General features: G+C 41.2%; 1 protein-coding gene across 2 annotated transcripts; it reads left to right on the plus strand.

The window, feature by feature from the left end:
- Positions 1 to 17,931, plus strand: LOC132261228 (uncharacterized). 2 transcript variants are annotated; one of them, XM_059759935.1, is made up of 9 exons: positions 1 to 140; positions 3,551 to 3,928; positions 4,831 to 4,905; positions 5,265 to 5,511; positions 13,525 to 13,651; positions 13,791 to 13,892; positions 14,741 to 15,435; positions 15,789 to 16,049; positions 17,059 to 17,931. In XM_059759935.1, the coding sequence occupies exons 2-9, from the start codon at positions 3,794 to 3,796 to the stop codon at positions 17,253 to 17,255; spliced, it is 1,839 nt and encodes a 612-aa protein (XP_059615918.1). In that variant the 5' UTR covers positions 1 to 140; positions 3,551 to 3,793; the 3' UTR covers positions 17,256 to 17,931. The 2 variants fall into 2 exon arrangements, with proteins under 2 accessions (XP_059615918.1, XP_059615927.1); XM_059759944.1 differs by lacking the exon at positions 4,831 to 4,905.
- Positions 17,932 to 18,385: the final 454 nt, after the last annotated feature.

The following is an 18,385-nucleotide window of genomic DNA, read 5'->3' on the forward strand; positions in this document are numbered from 1 at the left end:
GGAGCTGATCGCGTCGCGCGAATTTGCCTCGTGATGCAAACATTGCATGTAAATCCGGAGCATTGACTTGAGAATTGGGGAATTTGGGGGAAATTGCATTTTCCTAAGTTCAACACAAATAGTGACGGGTTAATTTTATGGTGACGTCACGCGTATAAATAATTAACTTAATTGATTGTTTCGCAAGTGAACATGTTCGCAGTGTGACGAGCTGTCGGACTGTGTTTGTGTGTGTGTGTTTGTGTTTGGTTGTGGGCGAGAGCAAAAGCACAAGCGACACGCTGACAATATAATAAAATGCATAAAGTTTTAGTTGCAAGTTGTAAAATTTTCCAGCACAATTTATTCAAATTTCGGGAGTTGGGCGAGAGAGCACAGCGTTATTATTGAAATTCTATATAGAATTTCGAGCACGACAAAAACCATATTTTAGGGTTTAAAAATAGAGTCGGAATGGGAAAACGTGGCGCTTTGTGCATATGTGTGGCGATCACACATGGCGGCGAGAGGAGTAAAGTGTGGCCAAAATATTGTTACAATCCAATTCAGCGACTCTTCTTCCTCTTGCACTGCAAACCCCAAAACTTCGCACTGTGTTCACCATATTGCATAATCCCGCGTCCACTGTCCATGCGAAAGAATACATGTGCGCCAAGGGGTTGCCAGCATCGCCATTTTGAGTGTTCTGCTCAAGATTTTGATCTTAGAACATGAAAAATTGGCTCGAAAAGGATGAACTCGAGAAATTCTATGCGGGATTTTGAGAAAGGGTGGAAAATTAGGGTGGAATAAATATATTTAAAGTATCAAAAAGTCTAATGATAGATTTCAGAGCGATAAGAGAATATTTTAGAACACTTTGGAGATCATTTGTAGAAGAAACGTGAGAAAAAATTTTAGACAGTTTTCCCTCTGGATTCCTGCAGGAAAGTCCATTATCATTAAGAGACTTTCTCTCATTATTCTAGATAATATTTTCAAAGGATTTTCATTCATTTTTCCTAGTTGAAGATTCCTCAAAGACGAAGAAGATGCAAAAACGACGGATTTTCAATGATTTTTCTACGGGAATCCTGCAGAATCGCCTTCAGCTTTTGTCTGACATTCCAAATGATGGATTCTGTCTTGAGACGTCTTTAAGAAATGATGTATTAAATAACAAATTTTCATCAGGAGTCTTAAATATTTTCATATGTGCAGAAATTATGAGGTTTTTCCCAGTTCCACACGCGTTTTTAACGTAAAACCTAGTCTAAAACCGTAAATATTCGATTAAAGATTGAATATTCAAGCAATTTGGTTTATTCATTGGCGTTTTCAAGCTTTTAAGTTGAGAAATTCGTCATCTACTGTCTCTAAATTAATCTTTTTAATCTTTTATTCACTATTAGCAGCCCCTTGATGTGGGCAAATGGGGGCTCTTGCTGGGGTGTCATTTTGGGGCGCAAAAGCGCCAAAAAAGCCGACACACACCAAAAAATCTCATGTGTGCACGACTAGGCAATTCTGTTAGTTGCTATTTTATCGATTTTCCCCATTGGAATCACCTCAGCTTCAGTGATTCAATGCAAAGGACCACAATAACGTGGGCGGCTGCGGAAGGGGCGTGCGAAGGGGTGGCGAGTGCAGTTGGGGAGGCGGAATTATCATAGTGCAATCTACCATGCACATGTATATAGTATTAACAAATTTAATGGCACGTTCGTTTTGGTGTTAAATTGCTGATGGAAATTTAATATTGCCTTGATACAACAAATTATTTCACTTGCAATAAAGAAAGCAACAGGTTGACGACGTTATTGCTGATTGCGAAGCCGTGTTGGCGCGCGTGTGGAAAAAGAAATCTAAATATATAGTGGTTGACTGGAAAATTCCTCTTAATTTAACGTTTACCACTCCGAAATTCTCTTCTCTCTCTCTCGTTTTAATGGTGGAAATTTGCTGTATTTCACCCACGCGCTGCTCAATTGAATAATGTCAACATTTGTTTAATTAGAATGTCATTAAGGTAGATTGACACAAAAATCCCCACGATTTCAATCATTTTCACTTGTCATTGTGCAAAAGCAATTAGCATAATAGAGAGACGAATTGCTATGTTTTCCTGTAGCCAAAGATCCATCTGTTACGCCTTGGCGACCCCGAAAGGAAGACATTCTAAGCCACATCATCACTTCTGCATCAATTGATTCGAAATATCCTCGTGTGTCAAGTTTACCTTCTGCAACACATTTTTTTTCTTTTCCCCCCCAATTTTCCGCCTTCGCCCATCAGCCCAACTTTGACTCCTCGTGTGACTTCCCACTTCTTATCTCTCGGTACCCTTCGTCTTTTGTAGCGAAGAAACGGATTATGGAGAGAAGAAATGCGATTTGAAGTAAGACAGGCGTAGAGTCACATTCTATTTGGCAACTCTGCTAATACAATTAAAGAGACGGCCTTTCTCACGAGCTTTCTCATCATTCACACGCCGAAGAGCTTTGCTTCATGACTTAAACATGTGGCATCGCAAGACATTTCGGGGGTGGTTAGAAATTTAGCCCGGTTTTTGACACGATTTTGATAAGACTTTCATGAGTTGTTTTAAACTGAAAATGAATTTATCAGGAGATATTTTTAGTCGGAAGTGATTTTTGCCTTCAAAAACATAATTTTATGTGCATAATTATGGAAATTTAGGTTAAATTGCAGTTTTGAAGTCGAACATAACCTCAAAAATCTCAATTCGGATCTAAAGAATGTGTTTTTCATGAGTTTTCCTGACATTTTATGATTTTAATGACTAAATTTATGTTCTTCACCAAGGAGTAAATAATTAACAATCGGTTAGTTTGCTATTTTAAGGAATTGGACAAGTTTGTTTTGATACATAACCTCACAAATGATCGAAAAATCTGATTCTTTATAGTTTATTCAGTTTACGGTCTGTTTTCAATAAATTTAGCTAAATTAAATCGAGAAGAAGGTTCAGAAGTGCCAGAATGACACCAAATTGTGATTAAATAACGATTTTAGATCTCACACTTCTTGCAATTTCCATCACGACTGATTATAGTGGGAAAGAAGTGCGGCGTAAGAGGAAAATAGGTCATGTTTATGAAGCTCGACTGAATTTAAAAGGGCGTGAGAGAGGAAAATGCCTGTAATCCCGCATCTCAGATTTATTAAAATCTATATGCGTATAAAGAAATGGGAGGTCGGAAGCTCATAATTTATGAAGATCAAAAAATCGATGGATTATTATGTGCGGCCGCTTGACGCAACGTGGGGCGCCACTGTCGGCTATATATATATATATCGTCAAATGCTTGTGCCTCTGCTCTCGCCTGTGGTATTGAGAAATACACCGTGGTTGACATGATGAGTGATACATTATGTTTTCGGGGCACTTTCTTTCCACTCTTTTTTTCCTTCCATTCACAATTTCAAGCATCGGGAGCTTAAAGCCATGCGAGAGGTTGTCGTAATGTCCCTTTTTTTCCTGGAAGTTCGGGGGTTTGGCTGAAGGGTTTGTAACTTTTCCTTATGATACCATTTTTCGGTGAATCAGACGCGGTGTGGGAAAAGGTGGACATACATTTTTTGCTCTTTGTCATTCGCCTCGGAGCTTCGCAGGCCATTGTCACTCTATTATTTTTTCAACTCATCGTGATCATAGCAATTGAGGACTCTCGACCGTCCCGCCGGCAGTTCGGTGAATGTGACGTAATTGAGTGTAATACGGGAAATTGGATGGATTAATAAAAAGGCAGTTTCGCACAGGAGAAGGAGAGAAGGGTGAAAAGGAGTGAAAATGTCTCAGCGACGCGGCCAATCGATTCCGCCCTATGTGTACGAAGGCCATTCGCCGAACGAGAGGAATCGCTGCACGGCCGCTCTGTGCATGTCCTGGAAGTTCTTCACATGCCTCCTGTCCCACATAACGCTTGTAAGTCGCGCCTTCAATCACTTATCCGGCTGGGATTTGCATTACAGCTACAATTTGTGATCGCGCGAGAGATAAAATTTCGCAAAATCAACTAAAATAGACTCAGGGAGGGTGAATATGACGAAAAAGAGAGGATCATTTTATCCTGTCCGTCCGTCCGTCGTTATAATCGTGACTGCAGTGCCTAAACGATAAGATATATCCAACTCCGCCATTTTGAAAAAGTAATTTTTCTCGTTTACTCAGACTCTTTGGATTAGATCGGTCATAATTTTTAATATGTTACAGTTGGTATTAAGACATTTCCAACGAAACCACACTTCAGGCGCTAAGTCTTCCTGGACCCTAGCTTTTAGGATTCAAAGTTTGAAATAAAAATTGACTATAATTCTGGTTCTAATTATCCGATTTAAATGGTTAAGATCGCATTTGAAAGATCTCGCTAAGAGCAATTTTTCACTTACACTTCATAATTTGATAGAACCACCGCTAGAGGCGCCAGAGTTAATAAAACGATTTTCAAAACTTTAAATTCGAATATCTTAGAAGAAAGCTTATGGATTTTCTTTAAATTGTAGTATGTTGTAGTTGAGGTCAAGACCTTTCCAATGAACTTTTTCTTATAAGGATTGATGTAATAGAACTGAAGTTATAGCGGTTTAAAGTTTCAATTTTGGATGAACTTTAATTTTGGTTGAAAAGGTCTTGCGAAACTCTACAACTATTTAGGACAATAGATGTTTATCATTGTGACATTTGATGTTGGCCACAAAAGAAAAGCTACAGCAAATCTCAGTTGAGCACAAGCAGACGCCAAGCGTGTGCTTTGCCATAGTTTTCAATGGATGAATAGTGGAAGGCGAAATGATTGCTCGCCATGTTTCCTGGTCTTCCTCTTTCAGGTGACTCTCGTTGTGTCTTATTGTATTCTGGGCGCGTTCACCTTTGAACATCTGGAGGCTGACAATGAAATTTCGGTGAGTGGCTCCCATTCTGTCTCTCAACCCCTCATCAGCGCCTTGAATATCAATAGACGAACAGATTTTCGTACACTCGCTCCTCCTCCTCGGGCGCCGCCGCCGCCTCTCGCCACCTGCTGCCGGCGGCAATGAAAAAAAATCACCCGCAGAACTATTTGCTCACGGGCGAATGTTTGTCAGCACGAATTCATCTTTTCGGGTGGGCGAGGGTGCTCATGTGTAATAGAGACGTTCGACGATGATGATGATAAATACTTGTTGAGAGGATTTATCAATAAACACTCTCCCAGCTCCGCACACGTCTATTTTCGAGCAATTTATTAAGTCTCTCTTTGTCTGTGGATGTTCATTTTCAGGTGAAACGAAGCATCGTCTACATTCGTGGCAATCTGACGGAGGATATCTGGAGAGCCACAACCGGAATTGCCGTGCTGCACCAGGAGAACTGGACCATGACAATGGAGTACAAATTGCTGGAGTTCGAGCGGGAACTCCTTGAAGCCATGAAGGCGAAAGGATGGGACGGCAACGAAGATGAAAAGCAAATGCAGTGGACGTTTGCAGGCGCTCTGTTCTACTCAATAATCGTTATTACGACAATTGGTCAGTGGAAGAGGCAAACTTTGTCAATTTCTCGCTTTGCAATTTCACAAGGCTTCAACCCAATAATGCACATCCTTCCATTTTGCCATTGGAAAATTCATACTTCACGCATTCCACGGTGATTTTGGTTTTCCAGTTTGAGTTATTATCTGATTAAATGCTGATTCTGGCTGGACTTAGTGGCAAAACATGCATAGAGCGATGTGTGGCTGACCGCTTTCCGTTTCACAATCGGATTTATGAACATTTGCATTCTTTTACTCCAATCATCTAAACGCAAATTTATTCTAATTTCGCGGTTTTACGCAACCACTGAAATATGTAGCTAAACTTCTTTCTAAATTGGATTATTTTTTGTTTATCAGCATGCATTAATTTTGAAAATTCGTGCCAAACTTTTGCTTCACTCGAAATTTATGGATTAATTCTCTGTAAAAACTGAGAAATGTTAAACTTCACACACTTCTGGGTTAAAATAATTATGGGGAGGTTTATGGGCGGTGGAAGAGAAGAGAAAGTGTTAATCAGAATACCATAAACTATTTAAAATTACATAACACATCTCTAACATTCCTCAATTTCAGTGGGAATTCATGAAATTCATATGTGTAGTATTAAATGATAGAGAAAAGCGTCAACTTTGGTCAAAATCCTGGTATATTTCGGCACATTTGTTGGTGAAACTTAACACATTGTACATGTTTGTTTTTGGTCGGCTGAAGAAGAATGATGAGATGAAATCACAGGCACTCAATCGACGGATTTTTTCTCCACCTTTCTCGTCTGCTCACTCGGAGCTCCGGAGCGGAAGTCGTCAAACGGCGGTCTATTATATGGCCCGAACCCACCAGGACCGCCAGGACCACCAGGTCCGAAGCCTCCAGGACCACCTGGGCCACCGGGACCGCCTGGACGCGCGCCAAAGGCGCCAAATCCGCCATTCGCGAGACCAGCGCCGGGTGGGAAGTAGCCTGGGGGTCCGCCTGGCCCACCAAAGCCACCAGGACCGCCGGGACCGCCGAAGCCACCGCCCGGGAAGCCTCCGAGGCCGAAGCCACCGCCACCGTAGCCGCCGGGGCGATTGTACGGCGGGGGACGGCCGATGATGCCAGTGGGGCCGCCTGGTCCCACGAGCACTCCGTTGGCGGGATTGCCTTTGTTGGGCCTGAAGAAGCCGCCCGGACCGCCGGGTCCGCCGGGGCCGTAGCCCCCGAAGCCGGGGCGTCCGGTGAGGCCAGTGCCGGCGCCGAAGCCGCCCGGGAATCGATTGGGGCCATCGATGCCCGTGCCGCCGTTAATCAGGCCATTGTAGTTGGGTGGGATTTGACCATTTGCCAGTCCGAAGCCATTGAAGCGCTGCCCCTGTTGATTTCTTTTGTGCATGGCAAGAGAAATGGACAATCTGAATTAGGGGTTGTGTTTTTCACTATCGCACTCCACACATCACGGGGGAAAACAATGTGATTGAGAGCTCTGATTCTTGCGAGAGGTGCTTTTGTGTGAAAAGTTTCCAGAATGTGTGGATGGACTTAAAGAGGTGCTATTCAATCAATGGCCAGCGGGGAAAGTATGTAATGCTGTCTGCCAGAGGGTGTGAATTGGGGTAGCTCATGTGTGAGGAGCACATAATGGGAAATGAGGAGTAAATTTGCCATTCATCAGAGTTACAATTGAGGGAGGCAAATATGCAGAGATACACAATATCCCAACTGGAGGATTCTCCCACCCACAATTACCCATATTCATTGTAGAACTCATCCTTCTGGGAATTCGGAGAGCCGAGAGGTCGAGGCGTTGTTTGCTCCACTCGATCTTCCTCTATTTGGTAGGGGCGCGAATTGGTGGGAACACGAATGCGAGCACTTCCGCCCTGATAGTCCACTCGATCTATTTGGTCACTATCGCCGCTGCTCCTCGACCAGGACCATTTGTCGTCCGCGGCGTGACTGTAAGCCAGCGCCAGGAGGAGAATTGCACAAATCTTGGCTGAAAATGCAAAGTATTTCGTACACACAAAGTGATGGCGGAATTTGTGCAGAATACCTACAATTATGCATCATTCAATCACATGTATTCACAAGTCGTCAGAGACTTGTTGCTGCTGTCTTGAAGTGTTTCAGTCGTCGCGAAGAATTCCGCATAAAACTGGCATCAAGAATATGTTTGAAGTTCACCACGGAAGCCTGAAACAGAGAAAAGTTCATCATTGAAGTACAAATGCAGGGAAAATGCAAATATTTGCGCGAATTGACGAACTCAAGGGGCAGATATTGTGATCGGAAGTGGTGTACAGTTTTAAAGGAAGGAATATTTGCATTACAAAAGCTTCCGTTTCAACAAATTGAGGCCTTTTCTAATTTATTTTGTCTAGAAAAATTAATTTTATCGCTTTTTCTAGGTTATGGCGACTAAATAACCTCAAAATCATGAAATTTGTGTTGAGGCTGAGAATATTTCTCTTTTCCTCGGTAGAATTGAGCATTTGTGTGTGAAAAAATTCCACATTTGTTAGGAAACAGCCTTAAATTTAACCATAACCTCAAAAATGTTTGAAAGAATTGTCTTTAATTAGTTTTTTTTCTGGATTTGCGCTTTAAAGTTGCAAATTTAACATCATTTTCGAGTAGAAACTTTGCAATATTCTTCATATTCACTGATTTCCAGATTTCAAAGAATTTAAATTAAAACAATAAGAATTTTAAGGCTGGATTCATAACCTCACAATTTTGTTAGAATCCTTCTAAGCATTTTTAAAGAGCAAAACAAGCAAACCAAGATGGAAATTGTTCATGAACAAATTCCTGGACTTTAAGAATAGTTTTTAGAATCTGCAATCTAAGTATTTGAAGACAGAAAAACCTGGATTAATTTTGATAAGTCAGAAATCAGTGTGAGAAACAATTAAAAGAGTTGGAAATGCGATGGAAAATGCCTTTTGAGGCGTTCGGAAGTGTTGAGAATTCAGCAGAGAACCGTGAAAATGTGTCAGAAAGTGGTGTACGGATCCAAGGCACACTATCTCCCCCTTGGATGGAGGAAAGTGAGTGGAAAACAACACTTCACACACGCATTTTTCACGAGATTCTCTTTCAACGCGGCGTTTGAGGCAATTCTATCATGGAAATTGATTTGTGATGAGAAAAACTCCCACACTTTATGTCCAATTTAGTGTACTTAAATAGTTTACGACTCTATAAACAAATTGTTTTCAATCAATCTTATTAGGTTTTCCGCTCATTCGGCGCGCGTCGGAATCCGTTTGGTCATCAATCAATTTTGATGCTTTGTTTAATTATTCCAATTGGACACGATGATGGTTGTCTGCGCCCCAAAAGCGCGCTTCGGGTATTAATCAGGGACGGTTTTATAATCTTTGTCGTATTTGCTAATTCCAATAAGCACACTAATCCTCAGCATTAATTATTTCTTTTCAACACATGGCTTTTCTCTCGCCCTTTTCGCGCTCAAACAAAACACGCACAACTTCTCACTGGTAATTCAGCTGTTCGGGATCGATTTATATATAGAAAGGGAGTTTGAAGACAGAAGGAGTGTTAAAGGTAATAAACTTCTCACCCATAAAATAATCACTAAACTTGTGCTTTTATAGTTGATGTTGGCGTGAAGTTTGCAGAAATAAAACTGAAGTGGATCCAAAATGAGACCAACATCTTATATATTTTTCGTAATATAGACATATTCCTTCACTCGGGCGCCGCGCTCGCGAGCAAAAGGGGGAGAGCCTTGATAATTTTCATACAAGTCAACACATATACTCTCAGTCTTTTTCGCATTGTGCCGTGTTATGAGTATATTTTATTGCTGTTACGTGGATAAAATTTAACATAGATTGAGCGAGGGAGAGAGAGAGAGACATAATACCACGACATCAGTGCTCTAATACCTCGATGATTCTCAAAAGTTGAGCCACACGAATTGGTCACAGTCGCAACTTTCGCTTTCGCGATCACGCCAGAGAGAAATATCTTCGGGTGAATTGAACTCTCTCACACACGAGCGTGTGTACTTCTTTTCTGCTTCGATGTCATTCCAATTAAAATTCAGTTCCAGTTCCGAATCTCTCATGCAGCACCGCGCTTGGACTGCTCAATTCCATGCTATTATCGCGGAATGTTTCCTCTCACATCACATCCAGGGGAAAAAACCTCGCCAAGACCGCTAGACAACATCTTAACCGTGAATTTCTATCAACGCAGCGATCAAAAAGAGCTAAGAAACCAGAGTTGAGAGGAAAAAACTCATTTCTTAGCGTGTTTTTGCTAAAATCTTAGCAATCTGAGGAGAGAACAAAATACATAGATGTCGCAGCAAGCGAAAACACAACAAATTAATTGTATAAATATGAAATAATGACATTTAGCGCCATTTTCCACTTCGGCGGGTGAATAAAAAACTATGAAAAGCCAAAATTTAGCGTTAATAAAGCTGCGAAATTTGCTAAATTTTATTCAAAATTCTAAAAATGCCTTCAAATCGTCCGATTAAGTGCAAATATTGCTCTGTACTTATTTTTTACTACAATATGACAAAATTAATAGAAAAAATTGAAAATATTACTTTTAAGAGTCAATTTTAATAGTTTTTCAGTCGATTTTATCCAAACAAGTTAAAAAAAAATCAACTTTTCCGTACAGTTTTCAAGTGAAAAAATTTAAATATATGAGAAATATTCATTAAGAGATTGAAAAAACATTTTAGAATGATTCTAAAAATTTGAAATAATTTTCTGTAAAAGCATTTTATGCGTTTAACTGCAAAAATGATTTTTGACGAAGTTTTAACAGAGTTTTAGAGGAAAATCGATTAAAATCTGTCGAATTTCTCACCTGAAATTGTCTTCAAAAATGCAAATTGCTCACAATTCATGTCATACTTCAACGTATATAATAATTTGATATAATTTATTAAAATGAGCTAATAGAAAAAGAATTGCTAAAAATTTCGCTCAAAATTGACGTGTTTTCAACTCTTTTTCTTCGTCTTTTAGCACTTTTTAGCTAAAATTCCTGCTGTTTTTTTAGCTTTTCTGCTCCGCTGGAGATTTAAACAAAGAATTTAATGCTGCGTCGGAAAAGTCCTGTGAAAATATGGCATCTGGCGTATTTATCCTTCCAGTTGAATTGGCGCTGAGGGAAGAAATCAATCATCAAGTCCTGCAACGCGGAATTCATGGGCTCAGATGGTCAATTTTCGCACAAATCCACTGTGGATTTTGCCAATCGATAATGATTATTGTGCGGTTTTATTTAAACCCAGCAACACTGTGAGAATTTCCGCCAAGACGCCGACCTTCACCCACTTTCAGGCACATCAGCGTTCTTATTGAGCATCCATTAATGCTGGCGAAGTGGCGCGATTTACATTAAAGAAAAAGAGCCTCCATTTGCTGTTTCTTTCTATCAATTCGCCGTCTTACCACACATGCACTGAGATGTCTCTCTGCAGCACCTTGATTTTTTGTGAGCGACGCGGGAAAAACCCACGCATTGGTAGTAAATAATAAGTGGGTGATTTTCATCCAAGTCTACTTCATAGCCATGACCAAAATATGCTTCTTCTCGGGCGGGGAATTATTCTGTGAGAATCCTGACAGTTTCCTTGATTAGTGAACAACATTATTATGCACTGTTTTGGGTGTGGTTTGCTGTCAATGAATGGGAAAACGCATTAACGCGTGATTTCTTTCAGTGCAGAAAAGCAAAAGTTTGTACAAAATTTATGTGAAAAAGGCACTAATTAGGCAACACGATAATCATCAATAAACATTTTTCGAATGCCAAATTACTGCAGAGAAGCTTGATTGAATATTTTGAAGAACACACAAACAAAATCTCGGTGAAAAGTTGTGCGTGTAGAATAATTTATTGATCCATCAGATGATGAGAGTGTTTAGCATTTCACGTTGGATTTCCTTCCCCGAAAAATTTAATTTAATTTCCTCCACGCTAATAATTAACGGGCTGAGCGGCCAGGTTGAGCTCAGCGCCGGACATGAACAAATAAGCATTCTTGGGAGATTTACACACACTTATAAATCACCTTGTTTCCCTCGAAATTCCCACGAAAATCCGCCCATGACAGTGTCATTGCTGTGATGGCAATAAAAGCGCCGCTTTTTTGCACAAACAGCTTTACTCTCAATGCACTTCATTGACAAAGTCACGCCAATGGAATTGATGCGATGATTTTGCGCGGAGCTTTTCATCATCATCGACGATGATTAAAATTGAAAGCACACAGAATTGCAGCACAAAACTGCGGGGAATGTTTATTGTGAGAAAAACGTACATTTAGTGGAATTTGAGCGATAATCTGCTTTTGATATCGCGAAGAAAATATCCAAACCATTGTTGCAGAAGTGGAAAACGAGCTCGACAATCTTACACATCACTGTTCGAGACTCTCTTTCTCAATATCTCGCTTTGAGCAACTATTTCTCTACGATGTGATTTTTTTTTCCGCCAACCATTGATAGTTTCCGGCGGTGTTTTGTGCCGCTTTGCACTTTAATTAAATTCAGTAATTATGTAAGAGAGTCTCATTTGGAATTTAACACTTTGTCGCTCCGACGATTGGGTTCCCGTGGTGGTTTTGGGGGCTCCAGAGTCATAGAATTAGATGAGGTAGAGAGAGAGATGTTGTTATTGAATGCAGAGGCCGCATTGTGTGAGCTCTGCGGAGCATGAAGTCAACAGAAGCCACAATAGATTGGGAATTTCGTTGAAACATCATCTGGGAAATTAGACGGAGGCTTTCCTCCTTGCCAACAAGACAGGGACAAATGTTGCGAAATGAGCTGACATGCAAGAGACACGGAGAGTCGCATGAATTTCTCAAGTGCTCCACGTCTTCGTCGTAAAGTGAAAGAAACATAATCATTGATGGAAGCGAAGGATTTTCAGCAACATGGAAATTTCGGAGGTTACACACGTCCAATCGCATGGGTTTTTCAGACACCCTCGCCATTTAATAGAATAATTTGTGTGTCTGCAAACTTTTGCAGCACTCCTTCTTGCAGCTGCAATCCAAAGTCACACAGCTCTTGTAATCACTCAGAATCTCAGTTTCGTCCATTTTGAACAACCCTAAAACACATTTTCCTCATTTGCTCAGTCTTTATGGCATGAATCGGCCTCAGATTTTAGTAAGGTATAACTGACGTTAAAGCCTTTCTAACGAATCCATACTTAAGGCTCTAAGTCCTTACAAATCCTAGATATTAACGACCAAAATTTTAAACTTTAAACAGCAATAACTTCGGTTTAATTGATCTAATCAGAATAACTTTGGATTCATTGGAAAGGTCTTGCAAAATTTAATCTTAAACGTGAAAATCATAACTTGGTACAACCACCGCTAGGGGCGCTAAAGTTGCAAGAATGATTTTTAAAACTTTAAATTCGTATAACTCAAGAACTAGACCACAAATTTTCTTTAAATTTTAGTATGTTGTAGCTGAGATTAAGACCTTTCCAACGAATCGTCACTTATGAGGATTGAACTTATAAGAGCGAAGATATGGAGGGTCAAAGTTCAATAGGTCAAATCTTTATTTGCTTATATCTCAACTGTTTACCGACCGATTTCGATTATCTCTTCACCAAAAGACATATTTAGCCTCCCTTTAGTAGACCACATTCATCATTAGTCTGTGACGACATCACGAACACCGCCATATTGAATTAACTTTGAACGCCTGTATCTCGACAACTTTACTAAGTATACGAATAAGATTCTATTATGTTGTAGTTCAGGTCAGGACGTTTATTAGAACATATCATACCTCTCATTGGGAATAGTAGAATTGGAGTTTTGGCGCTTCAAAGTTTTGATTTTGTATGTTCTAAAACTTTGCTTCTCTTTGTTTGAAACTTCTCGCTGAAGCTTATAATTTGCCTCAAATCGAGTTCGCCACAAACCCAGCTTGTCTCCGTGAGCTGAGCTGACTTTCTCTCTCTCTCTCTCTCTCTCTCTGTCCGTCTCTGTCTCTAGGGTACGGTCACATCGCGCCGAAAACTCATATGGGGAAAGTGACAACGATTTTTTACGCCATCCTCGGAATTCCACTGATGCTGCTGTGTTTGTCAAATATTGGCGATATCATGGCCTCGTCCTTCAGGTGAGTTCGGAGTGAATTGTGTGCTCTGCTGCTCCCGACGTGCAAACTGACCCGCAGGGGAAGGTTGTAAATTTCAGGGCGAAAGTCTCACAGCACAGAAATGGGCGAAAAATTAATAATAAATTTGTTAACATTGCAGATTTTTGTACTGGCGTGTGTGCTGCTTTGTATGCACCAGAGAGCCGAAACGCTCTCCGTCGAGACGCTTGCGTCCTGGCAGAGGAACCATTCGTCAGCCGGGGTATTTTGCAATTTTACTCGTGATTGAATTTACTCTCTCTCCACCTCTTATTCCAATTTCCCTCCCCCCTGAACAAGTGTTCGTGCACATTTCCCATGAGTGGAACACACGAGACTTCACAGATTTCACATCCACTCTCCTGGAATACCACACTTATTTGATGTAGGGCACATTCCCCGCGAGCTGTGGGTCGCCTCAATATCCTTCAGCTCCGCAGCACATTTTATTGCGGCAAGGAGATTAATTTGAATGGCGCATTTTATACCAGAGGAAATTCATAGAATCTACTCAGTTTTCAGGAATTTATATTCTATTTCCTCTCCTTGACTTACTTTTGTGGGTCAATTCGTGTTAATAATTAACCTTTTGCCATTCGATTTTCATGGGTCAATTTCCCGCTAAACCTGAGGAATGTTAAACTTCAAAGATGTTAAAGCTTAACATTCCAGGAAAATGGTGAAATTTGCCAGAATTTGTGGTGAAATATTTATACAAATGGTTAATATTTTATGTGTGACCCAGAATACCAAAGACTGCTTTAAACTCTTTTATCACATTTTTAACATCCATCATTTGAGTGGGAATTGATCCAATTCAACTGTTTCAACGTGTGCTAAAGAGGTTAGATGATTGAACGTAGTTTATAGACTCAAAAGCATATCAAACTGAAGAGATTTTCACAATATAAATCGCGCCTTTCCTCACAGACACTTGACATAGTAAATTTGAGCTTCGGATTGAGTCAAGAAACCCATTCGGCTGACATCTCAAATATATTTTGACGTGAGCAATCATTTCGTTTCCCCCAACATTTTGCTTCTTTTCCGCTCTTTTTTCTCTCTCAATAGACGCCAATCCATTCGTAAGACGGAACGAACAATTTCGCAGAAATCACGGGATTCAGGCTTCGAGCCCAGCCTCAGTCACGCATATTCCGACACAGAACTGCGCTACACTACGACGGAACGTGCCAGCGCGGCACATCATGACTACAACACGCGACATCCGCGCTTCAATCGCGACAAGAATCGCTTCAGGGATCGGCACACGGTGGAGCGGGAGCGGAATGTGGCGCGAGAGCTTCGCGATGATGAGTTTGGCGATCTCTCGCCGCGCCCGAGTCGCTACAACACGACAGGCGTGATAAACAGGGATTCTGGGCATCACCGCAGCGATCCGCGCTTCCACGGCCTTCGTGGCCAGTCGCTGGACCGGAAGCACAACCGCCACGAGGCGCCGGACGCGGAAATTCCGGTGCTGTGCAACAGATATGCCATCGATGACATGGATAAGGGCGCGCCGGAGGCCGGCGGCAGTGACAGGGCGGCGCACAGGCGTCGCATGAGGGCCAGACACTATCAGCCCATCAGTGGGCCGAGGAGCCAATCTGTGCCGCGGCCGCTGTACGCGAATCGCCTCGAGCTGCCGGAGATTTCACCGCCATCATCGCGCCACAAGCACTTTGCGGAGGACATGGACGATTTCGAGGAGCCGGAGCTGCGGATTCAGGCAATTAGGAAGGCAAAGAAGCGCGACAGAGCCGGTGAGATGGCAAACAAGCATTATGGCTTCCTAATCACGCCAAGCATGACTAATTAATTTACTAAAATCGAATGGGTGAATGGCTTTGGCGGAAGAGCACGGCATTTCTCATCTCTTGCGCCCAATTTGACCGATGTGTGACATGACAAGTGGTCCGTGCTATTTCCACACAAACATATAACGAATGAGATTCGCTGCGGTTAATTAAAATTTGACTGACACATTCGTGCCAAGTTGCTGACAAATTTGTGTGTATCTCGCGACATTGGACTAACATTCATATTCTCATGAGTAATCCACACTTTTCGGGGAGTTTGTCCTGGCTTCACTCAGACTGCAATGCTCTCCACACAGCGCCGCCATCGCCCCGAATCATGTCACCGATGGGATTTGCAGTGCACCGACAGGCGAGATACGAGGAGGGAAATTCGCTGTACGATGACGACTGGGACTCGTACGGGGACATGCCGAACCGATCACGTCCCGTCCCTATTTGGCTTTGTGTCTTCCTCGTAATCAGCTATATTATCGCCGGCGCATTTCTCTTCTCCAGCTGGGAGCCCTGGTCATTTCTCGACTCCGCGTATTTCTGCTTCATAACGCTCACGACCATCGGTAAGGCATCACTGCAAGGGGGAGATATTGTGGTCAGAAGTGGTGTACACTTCAGCAGAAGTATACAAGAAGTAACACACTCAGAGCTTAGTCTGCTTTATCGACACTAGCGTCAAGTTTAACGTAAAAATTGCGAAAATTAGTGATTCTCTGAAGAATTGGGTGAATTTAAGAGCCCAGGAACTACATTTTTTTCGCAAGATATCCGCCATTTTGTGCGTTTTGAGCTGTTAAGTAATTCGGCAAATTTCAGTTGAGCGCGCTGTCGTCGCGAACCTCGAAAATACCGAATGATTCTTCGATATATCGAGGATAATCGGTCTTGATATGAGATTGTGGCTCAATTTGCTCAGTTCACCACACTGTCATATTTGGGAAACGGGGAAAACCGATGATAATAAGTGGCTTAAATGAGAAACAAGAGATCCTTCTGCTGTTAACTGTGCGCAAAAGGAATAGGAAGAGGAGAAGAAGGTAAAAACAGCCAATTTGCTGAGTTTGAGCAACTCTTTGAAGGCGTTAAAGCCTATTCTAGTGAGCCAATTCGTGCTTGTCAATAATAATTAAGTCGTGGTCTTTCGATTTACATCAGTTTAACCCCAAAATTGGGTGGAAATCCGACTTTGAAAATCTGTGCTCAGTTCTTTGTGCTCAGTTAATCACAAGTAAACGCAGTGGGATAACTCCCTTATAAATCAATTCTCATTCAGATAATAGCTTAACACTAAAAATCATTAATATTGTGAAAAAGTCCTTGAATAGGTTTGAAAATCATACTTATGAACTTGTTAGTTAGATTTCAGTTAGTTTCCAGTTATTTTTAGCCTCCATGAAGTCGTGGGAAGTGTTTGTGATGTACAGATTCGGGGCCATATTATCTCCTCCTTGCATCAAGTGTAAAATATGCAAAGAAAAACCCTCTTCGGCATCAGAGGGCGAATAGTTTTCCTCAGCACGTATCAATTATGTAAGACGACGATGTGCCGTAATATCTCTTCTCATTTCGAAGGTTTCGGCGATTATGTCCCGGCGACTGGTGTGAAAGCCAATTCGGAAGTGTCAATAGCACTGTGCTCACTCTATTTGCTCTTTGGCATCGCACTCCTGGCCATGAGCTTCAATCTCGTGCAGGAAGAGGTAATCGCCAATGTAAAGAGTGTTGCTCGTCGTTTGGGAATACTCAAGGAAGAGGAAATCGATGATTAGACTCCACCGGATAAGGCTTCGGCACTCTTGCAACATTTTCCACGCCCAGAATCTTATTAAATTTTCATTACTTCACTGTACTAAACTGGAGTATTTACATTACATTATATACAGCCCCAAAAATTTGCTCCACTTCCTATATGATTGTGAATTTTAACACTACATGTCTGTCACCTATAAATAGAGAAATTTTGTGAATATTTCAATATATCCTTGGCTAGAATGTCACCAACTTATTGGGAATTATCTCCAAATTCTCTGGTTTTTCTTCAGTTGAAAAAAAAATCCCATACAGAAGTGGTTTTTGGTTCATATTTGATGAAAATCCAAAGGGATTTTAGACAAAATTGACGAATTGATTGACTATGTGAGCAAATCGTTTTAACACTAAAGGCATAAAATAGTCGTAAAATTTTTTAATAGCAAATCATTGCAATTTTCAATCATGATCGAAATTCATTGTAACAACTCGTAACAATGTGAGGGAAAAAAAACCATCTTTGGGGGCAATAATGTCCCATCATGAATATGATAAACTCCCACGCATTTTCCTCCCCCCCCCAATTTTAATATTGTATTTAATATAATGTACAAGGATGTTAGATGATAATAAAGCTTGTATTTTTTATTACCCGCAGCATTAAAATATGTCGATGCAGAGCAAGGGAGAAGAATAAGGATAAAATATGTACACAAAATGGGTGAAATTTCTTATTTTATCGGCGCGAGGATGTGTAAAATATGCGCTTTCACGTTTAAGTGATGCTTACACCACTTTACGAAAATTTACGATTTGTTTTATTGATTGATTTTATAGCTATTATGTGCCACACTCATGGCTAATATTATTCATGTGAAATATGACGGAAATTGGCTGTACGGCAAAATTTCGGCATCACTTTTCGACGTCACGGCGCTTTGGCTCCGATGCATCGCAATGTTCTGCATCAATCTTGACTGAGAATACTTGCGATAATCTCAGCTTGGATTCCTTCAGCGCAAGGACACTTCACCACAATTCGCTATGGAAACGAAATGTAGAAGATAGAGAAGCTTAGTGCGATTTTAAAAAGCTCCACTCTCCCCTAAGCATACATACAGTGGACGACAAAGGAATAAAGCAGCTCAGC

The sequence above is a fragment of the Phlebotomus argentipes genome, unplaced genomic scaffold, assembly GCF_947086385.1.
Source record: "Phlebotomus argentipes unplaced genomic scaffold, Phlebotomus argentipes genome assembly contig_8, whole genome shotgun sequence".
Taxonomy (NCBI): domain Eukaryota; kingdom Metazoa; phylum Arthropoda; class Insecta; order Diptera; family Psychodidae; genus Phlebotomus; species Phlebotomus argentipes.

Coding starts and splice junctions, on each gene's coding strand:
- LOC132261228 (XM_059759935.1), top strand. CDS start 3,794: ATGTCTCAGCGACGCGGCCAATCGATTCCGCCCTATGTGTACGAAGGC. Junction 13,893..14,740: donor GGAACCATTCGTCAGCCGGG/GTATTTTGCAAT, acceptor CTCTCTCAATAG/ACGCCAATCCATTCGTAAGA. Junction 15,436..15,788: donor AAAGAAGCGCGACAGAGCCG/GTGAGATGGCAA, acceptor CTCTCCACACAG/CGCCGCCATCGCCCCGAATC.